Raw genomic sequence first — 19,457 nt, 5'->3', positions numbered from 1 at the left:
GTGGCTGAATGGTTAGAGACGGGACTCATGGCAGTTGGGTCTAGTAGTTCAAGCTGAGGATTCATGAATGACCGCAGTCTCCCATTTTTGTCATTCCCTCGTCCACCTTGTGACCCGACTGGCAGAGAGAGAGGACAATCTATTCAAATTCTTTGAAATAAAACAACCTTGAGGCACCCAAGCAGAGTCGAGCTCTTCTGAAGGGTCTTGGGCTCCATCTGGTGATCAGCTTTAAACAATACAAGGGAAATTACAACAGTCAAAGAACATAAGAAAATTCACCAACGAGGGGAGACTCCTCTAAGCTTGTCCGGTTCCTAGCAGCTGATTGATCTCTGAACTTTGTCACTTAGAGTCTTAAAGGATCCAAGTGATTCCACCTCAACAACATGACCGGGTAGCCCATTCCATCCCCTCACCACTCTCTGTGTAGAAGTGTCTCCTTCCCTCTGACCTAAGCAAGGTATAGAGAAGTGAGTGCAGCCTCTGTGCTGTCCAGACTTCAGAAGCAGCGCTGCAGTCCTGTGCAGCACCCTTGCAATGACTGCCACCCGGTGAAAACAAGAAGGTACTACACGTGCTGGAGATGAAGAGCGTGGAAATAATAATGCAAAAAATAAATACATCTGCCATATAAAAAGTAAGAAACCGATATATATTGCTTTATTATTATTCTTATTATTTTTACTTTTGTACACAAAAAACAAAAAACAAAAAGGAAGCTTGCTCTGGGTAAAATACTGTCTACTAGTAAAATGATTGATTGAGATGGTAAGTGCGCCACCCATTGGCTGGAAAGCATTTTGTTTTTGCAGAGCGTTCAGTTCAGAGAGGGGCTGTAGAGAGGGGCTCTGTGTTTAATATGTGACCCCCTCCCCCAGCCCTTGGGTCTCTAGCTCCCTCTAGAGGCTGGAGGCGGCGATGCAGCCTGGCTCAGAGTCCCCCCCTCCTCCTGCTGCCGTGGAGAAGAAGTCCCCCAGCATGCCCTGGGAAAGCTGCCCGTACTCGTTGTTGTAGAAGGTCTGTCCGGACTGCTGGCTCTGGAAGGGCGGTCGATACCGGCTCGTCTGCTCTGTGGAGCCAGCGGGCCCCTCTGTGCTTCTGCTCACCTGCTGACTGCTGAGAGCAAGAGAAACACACAGTGAGCAGAAACTGTACACACAGGGGGAGGAGTCTCAGACTGCAACATGAGCTGTACACACAGGGGGCGGAGTCTCAGACTGCAACATGAGCTGTACACACAGGGGGCGGAGTCTCAGACTGCAACATGAGCTGTACACACAGGGGGCGGAGTCTCAGACTGCAACATGAGCTGTACACACAGGGGGCGGAGTCTCAGACTGCAACATGAGCTGTACACACAGGGGGCGGAGTCTCAGACTGCTGCAACATGAGCTGTACACACAGGGGGCGGAGTCTCAGACTGCAACATGAACTGTACACACAGGGGGCGGATTCTCAGACTGCAACATGAGCTGTACACACAGGGGGCGGAGTCTCAGACTGCAACATGAGCTGTACACACAGGGGGCGGAGTCTCAGACTGCAACATGAGCTGTACACGCAGGGGGCGGAGTCTCAGACTGCAACATGAGCTGTACACACAGGGGGATCTGAGATTTACCTTGCTTATCTTTGCTTTACTTTCAATGTGCTTTCGCTATCTTAAAAACACATGTTTTGACGAGGGCATTGAGAAAGGCTTTGCTGCACTTTGCTTGTGCTCCTACCTGCGTGCCAGGGCTCCTCTGTGTTTGTGCTCGATTCTCTGAAACTCCTCGGAGGGCAGCACCATCCCGCTGTCCGTCTGGTTGTCCTGCACACACACACACAGAAACGCACACTCAGCATGGTTTTAATCTCAAACAGCATCAGCTCTAGCGATGCAGGGTAAACCAGTATTGTACTTGTAATTAGGGGGGTGTTGTACTCACGTGGTGTGCCTTGAGAGCGGTCTGCTCCAGCGGGTACTCCTCGAAGGTCTTGACCCGCCCCTGACAGCGCAGCGGAGCCGCCCCGCTCCCAGCGAACGACACGCAGTTATAATATCTGAGGAGACAGCGGGACAGAGGAGTCACGACACACATTGAGCAGCAGAACCACCGGCTCCCGACTCAGCACAATGCGAAGATGAATCCCTTCAACGTGGCTGTGTATGTCTATCTGTCTTAATTATTTAAGTACAGGTACTGTACTTTATCTTCTACTAACTAATCTATCTGTACGGAAAACACACACATCTAGTGAAACCTGACACAGCCCTCGTCAAAGAGACTGCATATCTGTGGCTGCTTAACACAAAGGGGTTCATTGCCCAGTGAAGAAACAATCAACAATATATTTTTTTGTTGTTGCTAATCCTGCAGTTATACCGTTATTCCCCACAGCACCCCCTACCTGCCAGCCATCACGTCGCAGTGCAGCCTCAGCTCACTCTCCTCCTCCTGGGAGGACGGCCGGGAGGAGGCCTGGGAGAAGCCGTCGTCCTCGGAGCTCTGAGACGTGTTGAGGGGGATGTAGTCCTTCCCTTCCTGGAGAGAGACAGGATTCATACAGCTTCACAGGGATATGGCCTGTATCACATACATCCGCTGTTCTTACATCCAGCTTTGTCTATGGATATGATAAATCCATTTTTCTCGAGTCAAGGATGGACGTTTCTACATTGCTCTCTCCTCCCTCTGCCCTCTCCCCTTCATCTGCCCACTCCTCCTTTCTTTCCCTACCAGCTCTCCCCCCTCTGCCCTATCCTCCCCAATCCTTTCTCTCTTTCCACTCCTTTGTCACTTTCCCCCAGCGTTCTCTCCCCTCTCTCCTCTCTCTCCCTCCTGTGCTCTCCCACCTGCAGCACGTTCTCCTGCAGCAGGTCTCCGAGGATCTCCACCAGCGCTGAGAAGGTAGGTCTCTCCCTGGGCTCGCCCTGCCAGCAGGCCAGCATGATCCGGTATCTGCAGAGAGAGAGAGAGAGGGGGTCAGGGGCTGAGCTGGACACACCCATTACTTTGCTTGTACCAGGAGGTCCCATTGAAACTAGCATGTTTTACAAGAATCCTGCATTCCAGGACCAAGTCATAAAAACACATCATGACAACTCTAACCATGAACAGGTTATACATTCTCAGCATTAGCCAGAGCTAGATATCTGTAGATTTTTGCAGAGCTGAATCTCTTACATTTCGGGAGAGGCGTTCTCCGGCGCTCGCATCCGCGTCCCATCTTTGAGTCTCTGACAGAACTCCTCATCAATCTGCACCCCCGGGTATGGGGAGGCACCTGAGAGAGAACACATCGCAGTGCAAAGTTACTGCAAACTTACCAAGTTCTAACATAGCTGCAAACTCTCAAGCACAATAAGGTCTTTTTAAACATCTTCAAATATATTCTAATTGACAGAAGTTACAGTAGTAGCTGCTGCATCTATCTGTCTGTCTGTCTGTCTGTGTGTATGTGTATTGGGGTAATGGGGCTGATTAAACAATGCACTTTCTTACCCAATGAGAATATCTCCCACAGCAAGACCCCGAAGGACCACACGTCACTCTGCGTCGTGTACACCTTGTCAAAAATACTCTCGGGAGCCATCCACTTCAGGGGCAGACGAGCCTACAGCAGGGAAACAAAAACACACATCTGTCCCTGGCTCAGGAGATACAGCTATACAAACAGAGAGTGACAATTTTACAGTGATGTGAAATCCCAGGTACGGTACAAGTGAGCATGTGTACCTGCACTTTACACCATGAACACTGGGGAAATACACGTAGCATCTCAGCTGTATGCTGCCGATAACTGCGATTGTGCTGTGCGCCTAGTAAAAGAACGCTCAAACAGTGGGTATCGTGTAAAACATGGGGCAGCGCTAAACTGTGTTAAACTGTGTCTGACTCTGATGTTCTATTGTAAGGTATTCTCTGATGGCCCCTCTCCCATGCCTGCTGTGCTGTGCGTGTGTGTGGGGGGCTCTACTCACATTCCCCTTCCGCACGTAGTCGGGGTCCTTATAAATATCCCGGGCCAGTCCGAAATCACAGATCTTCACCACGTTGTTCTCGGACAGCAGGATATTGCGGGCGGCCAGGTCCCTGTGAATGCACTGAGGGAGAGAGGCAGAGAGAGACAAGAGTAGATTAGGATGTCATCATGGTATCTGAATGATTGAGGATGTGCTGAGGCTCCTGACGCTGTGGGTCAGTGTGTCCATGAGGAGGATGTGCTGAGGGTCCTGACGCTGTGGGTCAGCGTGTCCATGAGGAGGATATGCTGAGGGTCCTGACGCTGTGGGTCAGCGTGTCCATGTGGAGGATGTGCTGAGGGTCCTCACACTGTGGGTCAGTTTGTCATGCCGAGAGCAGTCCAGCCATTTTCCTTACCTTGCGGGAGGCCAGGAACTCCATGCCTCGCGCCACTTGGAAGCTGTAGCAGATCAGATCCTCCACGGTCAGCGGGGTCTTCCAGAGGTCTTCCACTGCGGGGAGAGGAGAGCGAGCGAGGGAGAGGGGTTAGGCTGCAGTGAGGCTCCACACCGCCTGCTCTGCACTGGTCATCTGTAGGGATTAGGACACCTTTTCTGGATGCATTATCATTTTTTATAAGCCCCAAAAAAAGGGCTATTGATCCCAAAATGGGGCTAATTTAACTTGTGCGTTACTTAAAGAATATTTTTAATTGACATAAAAAAGCATTTTGATATTAAACCTTGATAAATTTATATCAGTCATAGAAACAGCGTGTGAATGAGTCAGGAGCTAGTGAACAGGACCAGGTTGCACCGCTCTCTTGCCTCGTGCCAGGGTGCTCTCAGATGAATCGGGTCCAGGGGGGGGGGGTTTCCCATAGCCTTACCTTTCTGGAGGCTGGGTCTGAAGTTCTGGTTCTGGTTGGCGATGATGCGGGCCATGACAGAGCTCTCGCTGGGCCCGGCCCGGCTGCTACTCTCCACCATCACAGTCTCCATCATGGAGCGCACCTGACTGCGCATCTTCGGGGAGCGGTCCTGCCAAGAGAGCAGCAGAAACACAGAGACTGAGCCCCAGCTCCCCTACACAGCAGAGACCACACTCTGAAGGGGAACACTTTAGTCTCCATGTCTATCCAATCTATTGATCTCTCTGTTATGTTGGAGGGTTGCTGTTTAATTACATTCTTAATAGTGCACCCTCTTTAAGAAAGGTGACAGTTGCAGCACCTCAACATAACACTGTCCCCTTAAAGAGGTTTACTATACAATGGTGAAAGCATGGAAAAGAGGACTAGAAGCATAGTGAAATCATGGAAAAGCGCGCTTACCCTGTAAGGCAGGAATCCCTCCCTCTTGGTGCGCAGGTAGTTGGACAGATTCCCATACTTGCAGTACTCCACTATCACCATCAGGGGGCCTTGGAGAGACACACAACAGCATTACTCACAGACAGTGTTGTGCAACATGTGTACGGTGCTATACACAACAAATGAATGATAGTATATTGTTGCTGCATGTATGTCTTGTATATTGGGGAAGCTTTTTGTTATAAAGGAATCCTGTTTATTAAAGGAAATTCTGATTTCCACGGTCTAACAGTCTAGCCTGGGTCTGTCCTGGTTTATGACAATCTGTCCAAGGCTGGTCCAGTTGGTCCTGGTCTGCTATAGCCTTGTCTGGGCCCGTCCTGGTCCCTCTGAGTTTACCGTTGGATTTGGTGCAGGCTCCCAGCAGGTTCACAACGTTCAGATGGTTCCCGATGTGAATGAGGATCTTCAGCTCTGACATGAGCGCTTTGTGCTCACTGGCTGTGGCTCCCTCTGCAACACAGAAGACAGACAGCGAGGTTCCTCCTTGCTAGAACACGGAATGTGGTGACACTGCACACTGCCAGGCACCTCCCCACAGTCCCTCTCTGCTCTTACCTTTCAGCATCTTGACCGCGACCGTGTGGAGGCTGTTCATTTTGTTGATCCCAAAAGCAGAGGCCTCCACCACCTTCCCGAAGGCCCCGTGTCCAAGAACCTTCCCTGCAGCAGAAGCAAAGGCAGTGAGACTGAGTGCACACTCTCGACATACATGTTCATTAGGGTTAGGACAAGTGACTGCACAAGTTCTAACATTATTCTAATGCATTGCATTTTGTACACAGGCACAGTTAAGTAAATTCCCTCCCCCTCTAAGACCGTTTGTTTATCGTGTTTTTAAAGACTTTCACTGACTCAGATGTAGCGCAGACACACTATTCTAAACTCTAGAGGGGTACAGAAATCACCACAGAAATACACATTGGGGCTATAGTACAGTAAATACACCTGGAAGTTACTTTAAAACCATGTTTTTATGTCTGAAATGCATGTTGAAACTTTATGAGGACATACATCCTGATAAGCTGAGCTTTGAAAAGTTTTCCTAACTTGTGGGGACTTTATGACGCAGTAAGCACTATAAACAATCCCATCCAGAGACACACAGCAGGGAGACAGATACACAGAGAGAGAGACACAGAGAGAGAGACAGACACACAGAGAGAGAGACAGACACACACACAGAGTGACAGACAAACAGACAGAGAGACAGCCAGACACACAGAGAGACAGGCAGACACAGAGAGACAGACACACACACAGACAGACAGACAGGGCCTCACCGAGCCGCAGCCTGTCCCGAGGGAGCTCCCACTGGGTAGAGTCGTAGGGCAGGTACTCGCACTGCTCGTCCAGGGGCACCTCCCCGGGGTCCATGATGATCGACAGGTAGCCCGTCTTGATGTCTGCCGGGTTAGCCTGCACGGAGAGGAGGGGGACAGGAGCTTTAATCAACACAGTCTCCCATAAACTGGAGAGTAATCACACGCCTGGGGTAACACTGAAGTCTACATGGGGTTACACTGGTAAAATAGTACCATGGTATACTGCAGCAAAAGCACAGTAAAGTTCAGAGATCGCATGTCAAATGTAGTACAGTGTAGTGTAGGTGTATAATACAATAGTGTAGTGTAGTATAGGTGTATAATACAGTAGTATTACACAGCAGTTCAGGTCAGTGCACAGTAGTTACCCGCTTGGCGTTACAGAAGATGAGGATGAGCAGGATCCAGAAGAAGACGGCGATGATTCCGGTCCCGATCAGGATCACGATCTCCACGTTGGTCCGGTCGTCTGAACCTGCGGGGGAGGAGAGAGCACAGAGAGCTGACTGAGAGACACATAACACAAAATACAGAGAGCTGACTGAGAGACACATAACACAAAATACAGAGAGCTGACTGAGAGACACATAACACAAAATACAGAGAGCTGACTGAGAGACACATAACACAAAATACAGAGAGCTGACTGAGAGACACATAGCACAAAATACAGAGAGCTGACTGAGAGACACATAACACAAAATACAGAGAGCTGACTGAGAGACACATAACACAAAATACAGAGAGCTGACTGAGAGACACATAGCACAAAATACAGAGAGCTGACTGAGAGACACATAACACAAAATACAGAGAGCTGACTGAGAGACACATAACACAAAATACAGAGAGCTGACTGAGAGACACATAACACAAAATACAGAGAGCTGACTGAGAGACACATAACACAAAATACAGAGAGCTGACTGAGAGACACATAACACAAAATACAGAGAGCTGACTGAGAGACACATAGCACAAAATACAGAGAGCTGACTGAGAGACACATAGCACAAAATACAGAGAGCTGACTGAGAGACACATAACACAAAATACAGAGAGCTGACTGAGAGACACATAACACAAAATACAGAGAGCTGACTGAGAGACACATAGCACAAAATACAGAGAGCTGACTGAGAGACACATAGCACAAAATACAGAGAGCTGACTGAGAGACACATAACACAAAATACAGAGAGCTGACTGAGAGACACATAATACAAAATACAGAGAGCTGACTGAGAGACACATAACACAAAATACAGAGAGCTGACTGAGAGACACATAATACAAAATACAGAGAGCTGACTGAGAGACACATAACACAAAATACAGAGAGCTGACTGAGAGACACATAGCACAAAATACAGAGAGCTGACTGAGAGACACATAATACAAAATACAGAGAGCTGACTGAGAGACACATAATAAATAATAACCCCTTCTGGCTGAATGGAAACATCAGCATATTGCAAAGGTGATTGCCTTTTACTTCAGCCTGCACTTCATGTATTCACACCGTCACTACACCAATCAGCCACAAGATGGAGTCAAGCATAGACTGTGACCGTTAACACCCGACTTACCCTGCATCAGCATTGCATGAGTTTCCCTAAATATGCTTAGACAACCTTTCTAACTAGTAGATGCTATTTTTATTTTATTTTCAGAGATACATCTGGGGCTTGTGAAGGAGGTTGCGTTCTTGGCTATTTTCCTGTTTAAATAAATGTGTGACAGTGTGTGTGTGTGTGTGTGACAGTGTGTGTGTGTGTGTGTGTGTGTGTGTGTGTGAGACAGTGTGTGTGTGTGTGTGTGTGTGTGTGACAGTGTGTGTGTGTGTGTGTGTGACAGTGTGTGTGTGTGTGTGCGCGCGTGTGTGTGTGTGTGTGTGTGTGTCTGTGTGTGTGTGTGACAGTGTGTGTGTGTGTGTGCGTGTGTGTGTGTGAGACAGTGTGTGTGTGTGTGTGTGTGTGTGTGTGTGTGTTTAGTGGTTCTCTTACCCTCGACAGAGATGGTGGCTGACATGCGCACGCAGCCCTTCTCATTGCAGGCATTGCATGTGTACAGGCCGGCATCCTCCTCGCGCACTCTCTGGATACTCAGGGTCTGGTTGGAGTCCTGGAGCACGATCCCTGCACACATCCAGACAGCCATCAGTCTGGAGATCATTCCTAGCACAGCCCTCGTTCCAAACAGCATAGTACAGCATTCTGAACAGCACAGCATTCTGAACAGAACAGCATTCCCAACAGCACAGCATTCCCAACAGCACAGCATTCCAAACAGCACAGCATTCCAAACAGCACAGCATTCCCAGAAGCTCAGCATTCCCAACAGAACCATCACTCCACACAACATTCCAAAGAGCAGAGCATTCCGAACAGTGCCATCATCCCAAGCAACCACTATATTCTCCAAACACTTTCCAAACTCCATTTACAGTGCATTCCAGACATAGCTTCATGCCCAGCTCACTACAAGGTTGTTTGACACCAGTGTATACATCTCCCAACCACTGCAATCATTTTACACGAATGAGCTGTTACCTAATGTTAGAGAATAGAGGAGAGGCTGGAAGAGTAATTGATTTGATGACAGGCCATTCTCCCGCAGACAGTGCTCAGCAAAAGGCTGGAAGAACACAGGCATCTTACACCACTGAGCTAGAACTTAACTTTAAAAGCCGTCACTACTGGTGGCCAGATGGCAGGATCTGGAATCTCTGACTTGAACGAGCTGGCTTGTGGACAACTGCGTTAAAACATTTTTCAAGGTCAAGCACTTCCTGTGTGGATCAATACACTATTTCCCCAGCATGCAAATGAATCTGGCCAGTAATTGATTAGCATGTATAAACCACTGCTGTAAGCAAACTAAGCGGGACACATTTATCGTGTGTCCTGAATAGGCAAATAAACCAGCTACGTCAATAGGGAGTTATTTGGACGTGCCGCAATCAATTGCGTTCTTTCACAAGTTGCAGGAAATTGTGCCTGCGCACTTCGAATCTGAACATCATCAGCTATCGTTCCTGTTCTTGGCCTGGCGTTGCGGTCGCTCTTCCTGTTTACACTACACTCAGAAGTGACGGAAACAGCATACGAGGGGCACTTGGAATTTGCTCTGTGTGTGAGGGCTCTGAGAACTGCAAAGCTAAGCAGCCTTCACCTGACATTTTGTAGAGAGGCTTCTCGTCTTTGAACCAGGAGATCTGGGGCGAGGGGGTGCCCTCCACCTCGCACTTCATCAGCATGGACTCGCTCACGTTCACCGTCTGATTGGTAAGGTTCTGCCGGAGCCTCGGAGCTTCCTGGGCTGCGAGGGGGGAGATCGCAAAGAGTTTAGAGCTACAGGAGAATCTGTTCTCATACTGATAATCAGACACTAACCCACTGTAGCTGCCCTTGCTCTACCCCTGACCCTAGGTACAGAAGCATTGCCCTTCTAGTGCCACTGCATTGTCACGGCTTGAACTGCATGCAATTCAAACCAAGAAAAGCCACAAAGCTACACTGCTTCCCACTCCTTAGCTGAAATCACTAAATCACTAGAAATGCACGACTTGATCAAGCAGTCCCTTGTACTGTGCAACAGCCCCTCTTCCGTTCTGTACCTCAGAGGTGGCGACCCTGTGCAGTAAACGCAGCCCGCGGGCCCCACCTTGCACGGTGATGTACTTGCGATGGCAGTGCTTCTCTCCGCTGCGCCGGTTCTGCACCTCGCACACGTAGTCTCCCTCCTCGTGCAGCAGGATGTGGGGGATGGTGAGCTCCAGGACCCAGTTGTTGGAGGCGGCTTCGAAGGAGAGCTCCCCGTCCAGGGGGTCTGCGTACAGGTGCACGCTCTTGCAGTCCAGGACCAGGGGGCTGCCGTTGTCGTCCCGCAGCGTGCGGGGGTCCAGTCGGTACCACTGCAGGTGCTCGTAGGTGTAGTTATCAGCGCTGCATCGGAGGCTCACCAGCTCCCGCTCCACCGGCTCCTCCGAGGGATGCAGCTCGATCCCGAAGCCTTCTGGGATAGCTGCCAGGGAGAGAGGTGAATACGGGAATGAGCCCACACCCCGCGAGTCTTCATCTGTAAATGCATGCTTTGATGAATTCAGTAACTTGGTATGCATTTGTTCAGGGCTGTCCTACTCCCACTCCACAGTATGTCTCTTAGAGATCAAGACTGGATCATTCGGTTGGTAGAAGTCAAAGTTGTGTTTGAACATGTAGTTTGTTTAATAGATACTGAAGCAGCGTGTGGTCAACTTAAACATGTTCCCCCCTTTTTTAATTTATTCTTTTGTTTCTTATGGCTCTTTATGAAGCTTCTGTTCATCGATAGGGTTCTTTCAGCCAGAAAGATCGGACAGCTCTGCATTAAACATTTCTGTTTCTTGTTTTGAGAATGCTTCATATCAACAGGTTATTTATAAAAACAGACTGCGGTTCCATTAATATGCTGGAATTGATTTTTTGGTCTGACTGATCAAATAAACATTATGATTAATGGGTTGTATGGTAGTTTTACTGGCACCTATCGTATACTGTAGCAACCACAAGCACTCAATCAACAATCAGTGAGTACTAAGAAGAAGTAGATTATGTTAACTGAGAACACACTGTGGACTCCATTTGGAGATTTGGTGGGGGAGGGGATTTCTGGCAAGTTTCTATATGAGTTAGAAGCCCACATCTGGTTAGATTAGAAACTTTTACACCAGTGTCAGTTATTAAGGTTACAGTTAGGCTGTTGTTAGTGGTCATGTTAGTCCCAAAAAGCCAGTGCTAGAAAACTAACCATATAGATAATGAGAGAATGATCCTGCATAGACTCCCACTACATTGCTCACACACACACACACACACACACACACACGCATTATAAGAGCTTTTAAAGCACAGGCCGCGTGCTGTGAGGGAACCTACTGGTCACGTAGAAGTAGATGAGTCTCTCGTCTCGCCCCACTTTGTTGGCGACAGAGCACTTGTACATCACTGAGACATTGGCACTCGCTATAACCAGCTTGCTCACAGTCTGTCAGGGAGGAAGCACAGTGAATGCTCCGGGCTCTTTATTTTACATACATGTGTACTTACACATCATTACAATGTTGTTATGCAGAGTTACAATGGACTTAATAGGCTTGTTTTTTTTATGGGAATACAATTTCAAATACAGCACTTTAATACTGATTAGAAGTTGTTGCTTCTTTCTGGTTCTGAAGCACAGATCATGTGACCTACTGCATAGGTATCTGCAGCATTGCATTTCAAAATGTTCCACAACCTGAATTAATGACAAAAACATATGAAGAACCATTTGTGAAAATAAGAGAGGCTTTAAAATGGATTTAAAAGCATCGGTTACCACTCCTTTAAAACAACAGCATTCGTTAGAACAGATTTACACATTTGATAGACAATAACACAACAAATTACTCTTTGAGAGCAGTTCAGAGTATGCTTGGAGGGGACAAACTCAATGTGTCAGTACTCTATAGTGCCCTGCCTTCCATACATAACCTCCGCAGGAAATGACCTCACAGGTGTGTCTGAAAACAGGAAGTGAGTGCTGTCACCCAGTGTGTTTACTCCTGCTATCTCCAGGAAGTGTGGCGTGGAAGAGAGTTTGAAATATTTCTCTAGTGGAAATGCTCCCTGTCAATGGGGGAGTGACAGACATATTGTTAGGAGGATGGGCTCGGGGCTCTCTCCTCTTACTCCACTTCTTATACTGGTAACAGATACCACTGGGATCCTGTTACAGTCTGTGGTACCAGTCCACCACTGGCTTTAAACCACTGTAGTTGTTCTACCCCTGATCCCAAGTACAGGTCCACCCCCGCTCCCCCCCTCCACCGCCCCCCCGCCACCCTGCCCCCCCGCTCCCCCTCTCCCCCTCTCCCCCTCCCTCTTGCCCCCCGCTCCCCCGCTCCCCCGCTCCCCCTCTCCCCCTCTCTCCTGTCCCCCCGCCCCCCCGCCCCCTCTCCCCCTCTCTCCTGCCCCCCCGCTCCCCTGCTCCCCCTCTCCCCCTCTCCCCCTCTCTCCTGCCCCCCCGCCCCCCCGCCCCCCTCTCCCCTCTCCCCCTCTCTCCTGCCCCCGCTCCCCGCCCCCCCGCTCCTCCTCTCCTCCGCTCCCCTGCTCCACTCTCACACCCACTTTGTTCCTGCCCTCCACGATCTCGGGCCAGGTGTCGAGGCTCTCGATCTTATTCACTCCGTTCTCCGTCTCCACGTCCTGCCAGTTCTGACACTCCGTCACCCGGTCCCTGGGCCGGCGCTTCACGGCTCCTCGACGACCCCTGAAGCACAGAGCAGGCAGTGAATACTGGGGCAGCGCTGTGAAGTGCACAGGGAGGGGCTGCTTATCCTGCACCTTGACATTTAACACAGTGCCCTGTACAAACGCCTGCTTTACTACACAGATGCACATATTGGAAAAAGAGAGGCTTGTCAATTCGTTCTGGAAACTCACTGCCTCTATTCTCACCCTGCTCTGAATAATACAAATTCCTGGTGTGGCTTTCTATACAATACGCCAGGGATGGAAATAAGACTCTGACTGCATAGCAGTCTCACCCATTCCAGGTTTTACTATGAGCTTGATTAGTGTATAAATAACAGGCTCAGGTGTGTCTTATTAAACTCATAGTACAGTAAAACCAGGAATGGATCAAACTGCTATGCAACGGGAGTCTTATTTCCACCCCTGTACTATCATGTATGCCTTAACTACTTGTACCCAACTCACTGGCACATGGATTATGAATGCTCAATCATGTCTCTCACTCTGAACCACTGAACCACAGCTAGAAAATACTAGAACTTGGTGTCAATGAAGTGTAAAAGCACCCTTCCGCTCCAGGTGACCCCTCAGCCTTTAACTGCCAGTACCCCCCTCCCCAAGAGGGTCTTCACCACTTACCCCCCCACCCTCCCCCCGTGCTGGCACGCAGTAGGAGGAAGTGAGAGGGGCTGGCAGGGGGAGAAAGGCTCGGGCGAGCAGGTCAGGAAGCAGGCTGTCCTGGGGGGTTGTCTGCACCGTCAGCGCTGACAGGCCCAAGCTCTCTTCCTCCCAGGCCCAAGGATGCCACCGTGCCCTCCTCCCTGGCTTCCTGTTGTTTGGACAGATCCACACTCGCTTCGCTCTCAGTGCCAGACTCTGAGTCCCGTCACTAAAAATACATCGGCTGCTATCTCATGTGACACCCACAGAGGCTGAAGCTGAGTGCTTCCACAAGCCCTGCTTTGCTATAGACCATGAACGGCAGACTACAGAAAGACAACACTGACCGGTGAAGCCTGAACTGAACTCTGAATGAACCATGACAGAGATGGAGAGGCCAGGACCAACGCACCGCAGAATACAGACTGTCCACCCTGATTGCTGAAAAAACCTGCTTGTCTTCAGGCTCCAGGCTGTGTGTGTGCGTACGTGCGTGCGTGCGTGCGTGCGTGCGTGTGCATGTGTGTTTGGTGAATATATTGCAGCAGTTGATTGATTGAATGATTTATGTCTAACTGTTTTAACATGAAAATCACAGTGCATACAACACAGCCAATCTATATGATGCACAGCAATGATGATGTTTAAATGACATTTGCTGCACATTGTGTTTATGATACATAAATTAGACCAAGAAACATGTCAATGCCTCTCAGGCTCTGCTGGATCCCTCTATTCCCTGTCGAACCCCCCTTCCTGCCTGCCTATAAAGCGGGTGTGAGTGAGCACCCTGCCCGGCTCGCGGTACGTACAGGCTGCGCGTGCTGTTCAGTCCGCAGGGGCCCCACGGTCTCCACTGCCAGGTGACAGAGCTCGGAGCTGGAACCCCGTAGGCGGTGCAGGTCAGGGTCTGCCGGCTCGCCCGAGGGTAGATGTTGGTGGGAGAGGCAACCTCCTTCTCATGGATCCTCGGTGGCACTGCAGAGACACGAGAGACGCACTGAGTAAAGAGAGAGAGACATGCTGGCACAGCACCCAAAGAAAGGAGTCCAAGCCTCTTTGTCTGTTACCGTTGATGACGAGGTAGAGGCTGAGCCCCCTTTCCAGACGGGCGGCGCTGTTTCTCAGGACCACGGTGTAGTTTCCTGCGTCCAGCTGTGACACCTCGCGGATCTCCAGCACATAGTGCCACTGCTTCATCCTGTTGAACTCCGGGCTCTTGGTAATTATCTTGCCATCCTTGTACCTGAAACACACAAGCACACACCGGCAGTGATACCACAGATTGCACAAGCAGACACTTGAGCGTTTTACAAGTTATGGATGATTTACAGAAAAACAAAAGAGAAATCATCCCTACGAGAAACTTCCCAATGCATCTTTAATTGAAAGCAGGTTAAACAGATTGATGGTCACGGCTGCTAGATTTGTATCCTCTGTGCTGGTATTGTTTGCACAAATGTAAGCCCTAATATGCACAGTATGTGGGTGACAGATGCTGTCTAACGTATGAAACATGACAAGCTCACTGAGCCGACAGTGTGCCAGTCTCCATTGCCATCAGTCCCTGATCTTTCACAGGTGTGAATGAATCCCATTCAGCTCACCATTGTATTTCAGGTAGCGGGTATGCAGACACTTTGACAGGCAGTTTAACGATCCTTTGTCCAGCTGTGGCCTCTACCACAGGTCCGTTCACGTACTCCATGCTGATGAACAGCTTTTCTGAAACACAGGAAGCAGCAACACTCTTAAAGCAGAGCTCCCTGACCCAGGGGGCTTGCATTGTCTTCCGGATGCTGTGCAGTCCGAACACATTTCAAATGAGGAAGATTCTGGATTTGATCTCTGATTTCTACAGCTGGCTATGATAATGTGTTGATTAGCTTGCACTGTCTTGCTAGTTTGGAACAGTGTCTCTGCATCTATAATAGGTCAGCATTCAAAACCAGAGTAATGGGATCACTCATTGCTTTAGTTGGACTCAGAATTACTGTAAGAGCAATCTGAGGTCACTAGATAAATATTCATCACAAAAATCACTTCCAGAACCATCAGGGACACTGGGAACGCCACAGTTATTAGAGATGTGATTTCTTTTTATCTATATATATAAATGATTATACAGTACATTTTAAATGTATTTTTGCTTTATGAAACTGAACTGTGATGAAAGCACAACCCATACATGTAAAAGCCAGAAAATGTTAATCAAGTTTTTGGCTTAAAGGAAACGTAGTCCGTTAACTTTCACATGTTACAAAGTATTCAGAATGGAAAACGAATAACACAATGGTCTTAGGGACTGTAGTTTTGTGGCAGTGGAAGCTGTGCTCATGGTCTCCTGAAGGTCTCACCGTGTACGATGACCTGTGTGGAGGCCTGGAAGCTCTTCTCCCCATTGCTGGCAGTGCAGGTGTACGTTCCCACGTCAGTCAGGTTCACGCTGGGAATAAAGAACATGCTGGAGACCTCCGTCTGCTGATCCAGGGAATTCCTCTCGGAACGGATACTCACCGAGCGGTTAGCCTAGCCCAGACAGAGAGAGAGAGGGAAGGTGTGAGAGAGAGAGAGGGAGGGTGTGATAGAGAGCAAGGGTGTGAGAAAGAGGAAGGGTATGAGAGAGGGTGAGGGTGTGAGAGAGAGAGAGGGAGGGTGTAAGAGAGAGGGAGGATGTGAGAGAGAGGGAGGGTATGAGAGAGAGCGAGGGTGTGAGAGAGAGAGGGGGAGGGTGTAAGAGAGAGGGAGGATGTGAGAGAAAGGGAGGATGTGAGAGAGAGGGAGGGTATGAGAGAGAGCGAGGGTGAGAGAGAGTGAGGGAGGGTGTGAGAGAGAGGAGGGTGTGAGAGAGAATACTACAGGGCATTGATACAGAGGTTCAACAAGGAACCCCAATAAATAATAATACAAAAAAAGTACTTAAAAAATATTCATGGCTACATCAGTGAATACGGTGGACTGTTTGTTTGTACTGAATACGCACTTCCATCATTGATGGTGTTTCCACTGAATGAATCATGATCGGGACTGTCTGTTCCCCACACTGAAATTGAAGTCCAGGAGGCAAAGCAGCACAATCACCCACCCACTGGAACATGTTTCATTTCTTTACTGAAAATGAACAAATACCTGTTTGCCAGGATAGGTCCACTGAAACTCGACGCCTGTGTTAAACTCCACCAATGCCGTGCAGTTCAGGACAAGCCCCTCCCCCACCGCAAGTTCCACCCACTCAGCAGGAAACAGCTTGAAATCATAAATATGGCTTCCTGCGGGAAACAGGAAAGAGAGTGACAGTTAGCACATTTCACAGTGAATGCGTTCCCGGCACATTCTCCAGCAAAGCAGCTGCAGACTTTGAGAGCTGCTCGTGGTTTCAAATCAAACACAAGGGTTAAAAACAGCCCCTGACTTCTTCAAGATCTTTAGACGTGATGACCCTCATGGCTACATTGAGACACTCAATAAATGCTTCCTTCAGATTCCATGGCCATGATATATTACTGATGAACACTGACCAGTGTGACCACATGGCTTCACCTGGAGAGTGTGGGATTATTTTTGCAAGACTACATATAACAGAATGCATTGCAAAGGACTTGCAACCTGCATCCATATGGTCACTCCACTTACTTTAGGAATAGTTAGATAAGGTAAAACATAGGAAAACTGCAAAATGACTGTGATAAACTTTTATAAGGATGGCAGCACTGGAAGAAGCAGGGACATGGTAAGTTTTACAGCACGAGCCATGCCAATACAAATCTTCAGCCTGCTCAGCTGGCACTGCAATGTGTTGGGAGTATTAAGCACTCAAACTAAAGATAAGATGAATATGCAGAAGCTTGTACTACCTGAAACATGGGAGAAGAAGAAGGCGGAGCGGAACTGGACCTTGTTGATCTCAGTGTGGCAGATCACTCCCGAGAGACCGGAGTTGCTGATGACCATCTCCCGGGGGACAGACATGCCTCTCTTGTTGTTCCACGACATCAACTTTCTGTCCAGTGGGACAAAATGACTGTTCTCATACTGTCAAAGGAAAGCAGCACAGAAACAGGGTTCAGATTAACATGCTCCACCTAAAGGCAAAGCGCTTGACTTATATATAGTTTCTTATATCTTGACCTATGAAATAAATCAGTGACCAGGGGGATTATATGTTCTACTGGATATTGTGCTGCACACAGCAAGACTATGGCTGAAAAGTGCTGCAACCCGCAGAGATACTCACGCGGAGGAGAGTGACGTTCAGGTCTGGGATAGACACCCGGCACGGCACCTCGACAGGCGTCCTCTTAGTGATAATGAGGACCCCCGGCTGGCTGTGCTCTCCTTTAATGAAGGGCTGAAGCAGATCTGAAAGCAGGACAATTGCACATTCAAAGTAGGAAATGAATGGAAACGGCGAGATTGAGCTCTCAGCAGCTAATGCTTTCGAGAGTCGGAATGGAGTAGAATCTAATAGAACGTGGTAATAGATCTGCATGCAATTTCATAAGCAGTTCTGAAGCTGTAGATTATGTAATTCATTATTTAAAAGAAGAAAGTTACAGTTTCATACAAGCACACAGTTTCACAATCCATGTGTTATTGTATTCATTTCACATCACAGGGCTGGTTCAAATGATCGAAAAACAATCTCTTACAGTCTGAACGGGCAGCAAAAGCAAAAGCTTTCTTTCCAATAGTGCTCCTCACTGTTGGTGTTTTTAAATATTTTGAAATGGTTCAACACTGCTTTACCAACAAGTCTGAGGAATCAGCACCCACGTGGAGCAACCAACCCTCACCCTAACCTTAACCCTCAACCTAACCCTAACACTAACCCTAACCCTCACCCTAACCCTAACCCTAACTTTCCACTGCTCTAGACCTCAAGGGACAGATTTACTGCCAGCTTTGAATTGCTGATGAATCTTTTCAGGCCCGTCTCATCTTTTTGGTACCCATCACACGCCCGCTGTACAGAAACCCCACACTGAAACACAACAGATCACTTCCATCTGGAGCCCGGTCACATTTCCCTTGCTCTCCTGCAAACCCACGCCGCTTAGCAGCAGCCCCTGCTGAGCCAGCCCACACAAACACAGCCTCGTGCTGCTGGGAGTTCACTCAGAAACTTTGGAACCTTTGAGTCATTCCTGTCCCAGGAGCCCATTGTTAGCCTTTTAAATGCAGTCGTTCTTCCAGGTTTATTTTTGATAACTATTTAATTACACCAACGGGAAACATAAGCTGGTTTAATAAAAAAAAAAAAAAAGGTACAAGAAACAACTTTGAAATACTGATCTGTGCAGAAATCTATGCCAAAAGCAAAACGAGATATGACCTCACAGCACTCACAGCACTACACTGACTACTAGCGCAGTTTGCCTTCAGTTTTAAAAGCCTACACTCTACCTTGAGTGGCATGTGTAACTGTATAACAGATGCTGAGATGTATTATGCCCATCCATTATGCTTCATATGAAACACTTACAGTACATCTGATTTCTTAGTAGATTCTGGTACAGCGGTTTAGTATTTCCATTCCGTTTCACAGTTAGAACAGCGCACTTGTTGTATCTTTACACTCCAGAGGTTAAGGGGACAAGCACACCGGCTCTACACATGGTCACACAGCGATCTAACATTACATAATACACTAATCCAATAATGACCAAATTAAGGAGATGCGTTTCTGAGGCCGGGTAGACCATACGCAGCTTTAATTTACCCCTGGTCTGAACGAGGGGTCATGGGGAATATGTAGCCCCCTAAACTGGAACCACATGCACAGCGTCCTCTCATTTGGACGCATTCATTCTGCTTGGTTGCTGTGATTTCAGCTGTTTCTGATCACCCCCTGGAACGATCTATGGAAACT

At 48.4% G+C, this 19,457-nt stretch overlaps 1 protein-coding gene across 2 annotated transcripts in view; it reads right to left on the bottom strand.

Moving 5' to 3' along the window:
• Positions 1–634: 634 nt before the first annotated feature.
• Positions 635–19,457, bottom strand: part of LOC117431549 (vascular endothelial growth factor receptor 3-like) — a 43,768-nt gene continuing 24,945 nt past the window's right edge. Inside the window, exons 4-30 of one of the 2 annotated variants that reach the window (XM_058997126.1) lie at positions 17,823–17,947; positions 17,443–17,620; positions 16,718–16,857; positions 15,946–16,117; positions 15,196–15,313; positions 14,659–14,834; positions 14,401–14,566; positions 12,803–12,944; positions 11,570–11,678; positions 10,317–10,676; positions 9,825–9,971; positions 8,657–8,788; positions 7,019–7,125; positions 6,609–6,744; positions 5,884–5,988; positions 5,665–5,778; positions 5,287–5,375; positions 4,843–4,993; positions 4,371–4,465; positions 3,971–4,093; positions 3,492–3,603; positions 3,174–3,273; positions 2,843–2,948; positions 2,398–2,531; positions 1,935–2,049; positions 1,731–1,816; positions 635–1,116 (exon numbers count right to left, since the gene is read on the bottom strand). In XM_058997126.1, coding sequence (XP_058853109.1) covers positions 903–1,116; positions 1,731–1,816; positions 1,935–2,049; positions 2,398–2,531; positions 2,843–2,948; positions 3,174–3,273; positions 3,492–3,603; positions 3,971–4,093; positions 4,371–4,465; positions 4,843–4,993; positions 5,287–5,375; positions 5,665–5,778; positions 5,884–5,988; positions 6,609–6,744; positions 7,019–7,125; positions 8,657–8,788; positions 9,825–9,971; positions 10,317–10,676; positions 11,570–11,678; positions 12,803–12,944; positions 14,401–14,566; positions 14,659–14,834; positions 15,196–15,313; positions 15,946–16,117; positions 16,718–16,857; positions 17,443–17,620; positions 17,823–17,947 — 3,752 coding nt within the window. In that variant the 3' untranslated portion in view covers positions 635–902. Of the gene's footprint in view, positions 1,120–1,730; positions 1,817–1,934; positions 2,050–2,397; positions 2,532–2,842; positions 2,949–3,173; positions 3,274–3,491; positions 3,604–3,970; positions 4,094–4,370; positions 4,466–4,842; positions 4,994–5,286; positions 5,376–5,664; positions 5,779–5,883; positions 5,989–6,608; positions 6,745–7,018; positions 7,126–8,656; positions 8,789–9,824; positions 9,972–10,316; positions 10,677–11,569; positions 11,679–12,802; positions 12,945–14,400; positions 14,567–14,658; positions 14,835–15,195; positions 15,314–15,945; positions 16,118–16,717; positions 16,858–17,442; positions 17,621–17,822; positions 17,948–19,457 lie in introns of both variants that reach the window. The other variant, XM_058997125.1, reaches the window with a different exon arrangement.

The sequence above is a fragment of the Acipenser ruthenus genome, chromosome 23, assembly GCF_902713425.1.
Source record: "Acipenser ruthenus chromosome 23, fAciRut3.2 maternal haplotype, whole genome shotgun sequence".
Classification (NCBI taxonomy): Eukaryota; Metazoa; Chordata; class Actinopteri; order Acipenseriformes; family Acipenseridae; genus Acipenser; species Acipenser ruthenus.
The sequence above is the reverse complement of the archived record's forward strand: the minus strand, read 5'-3'. Positions and strand labels throughout refer to the sequence as shown.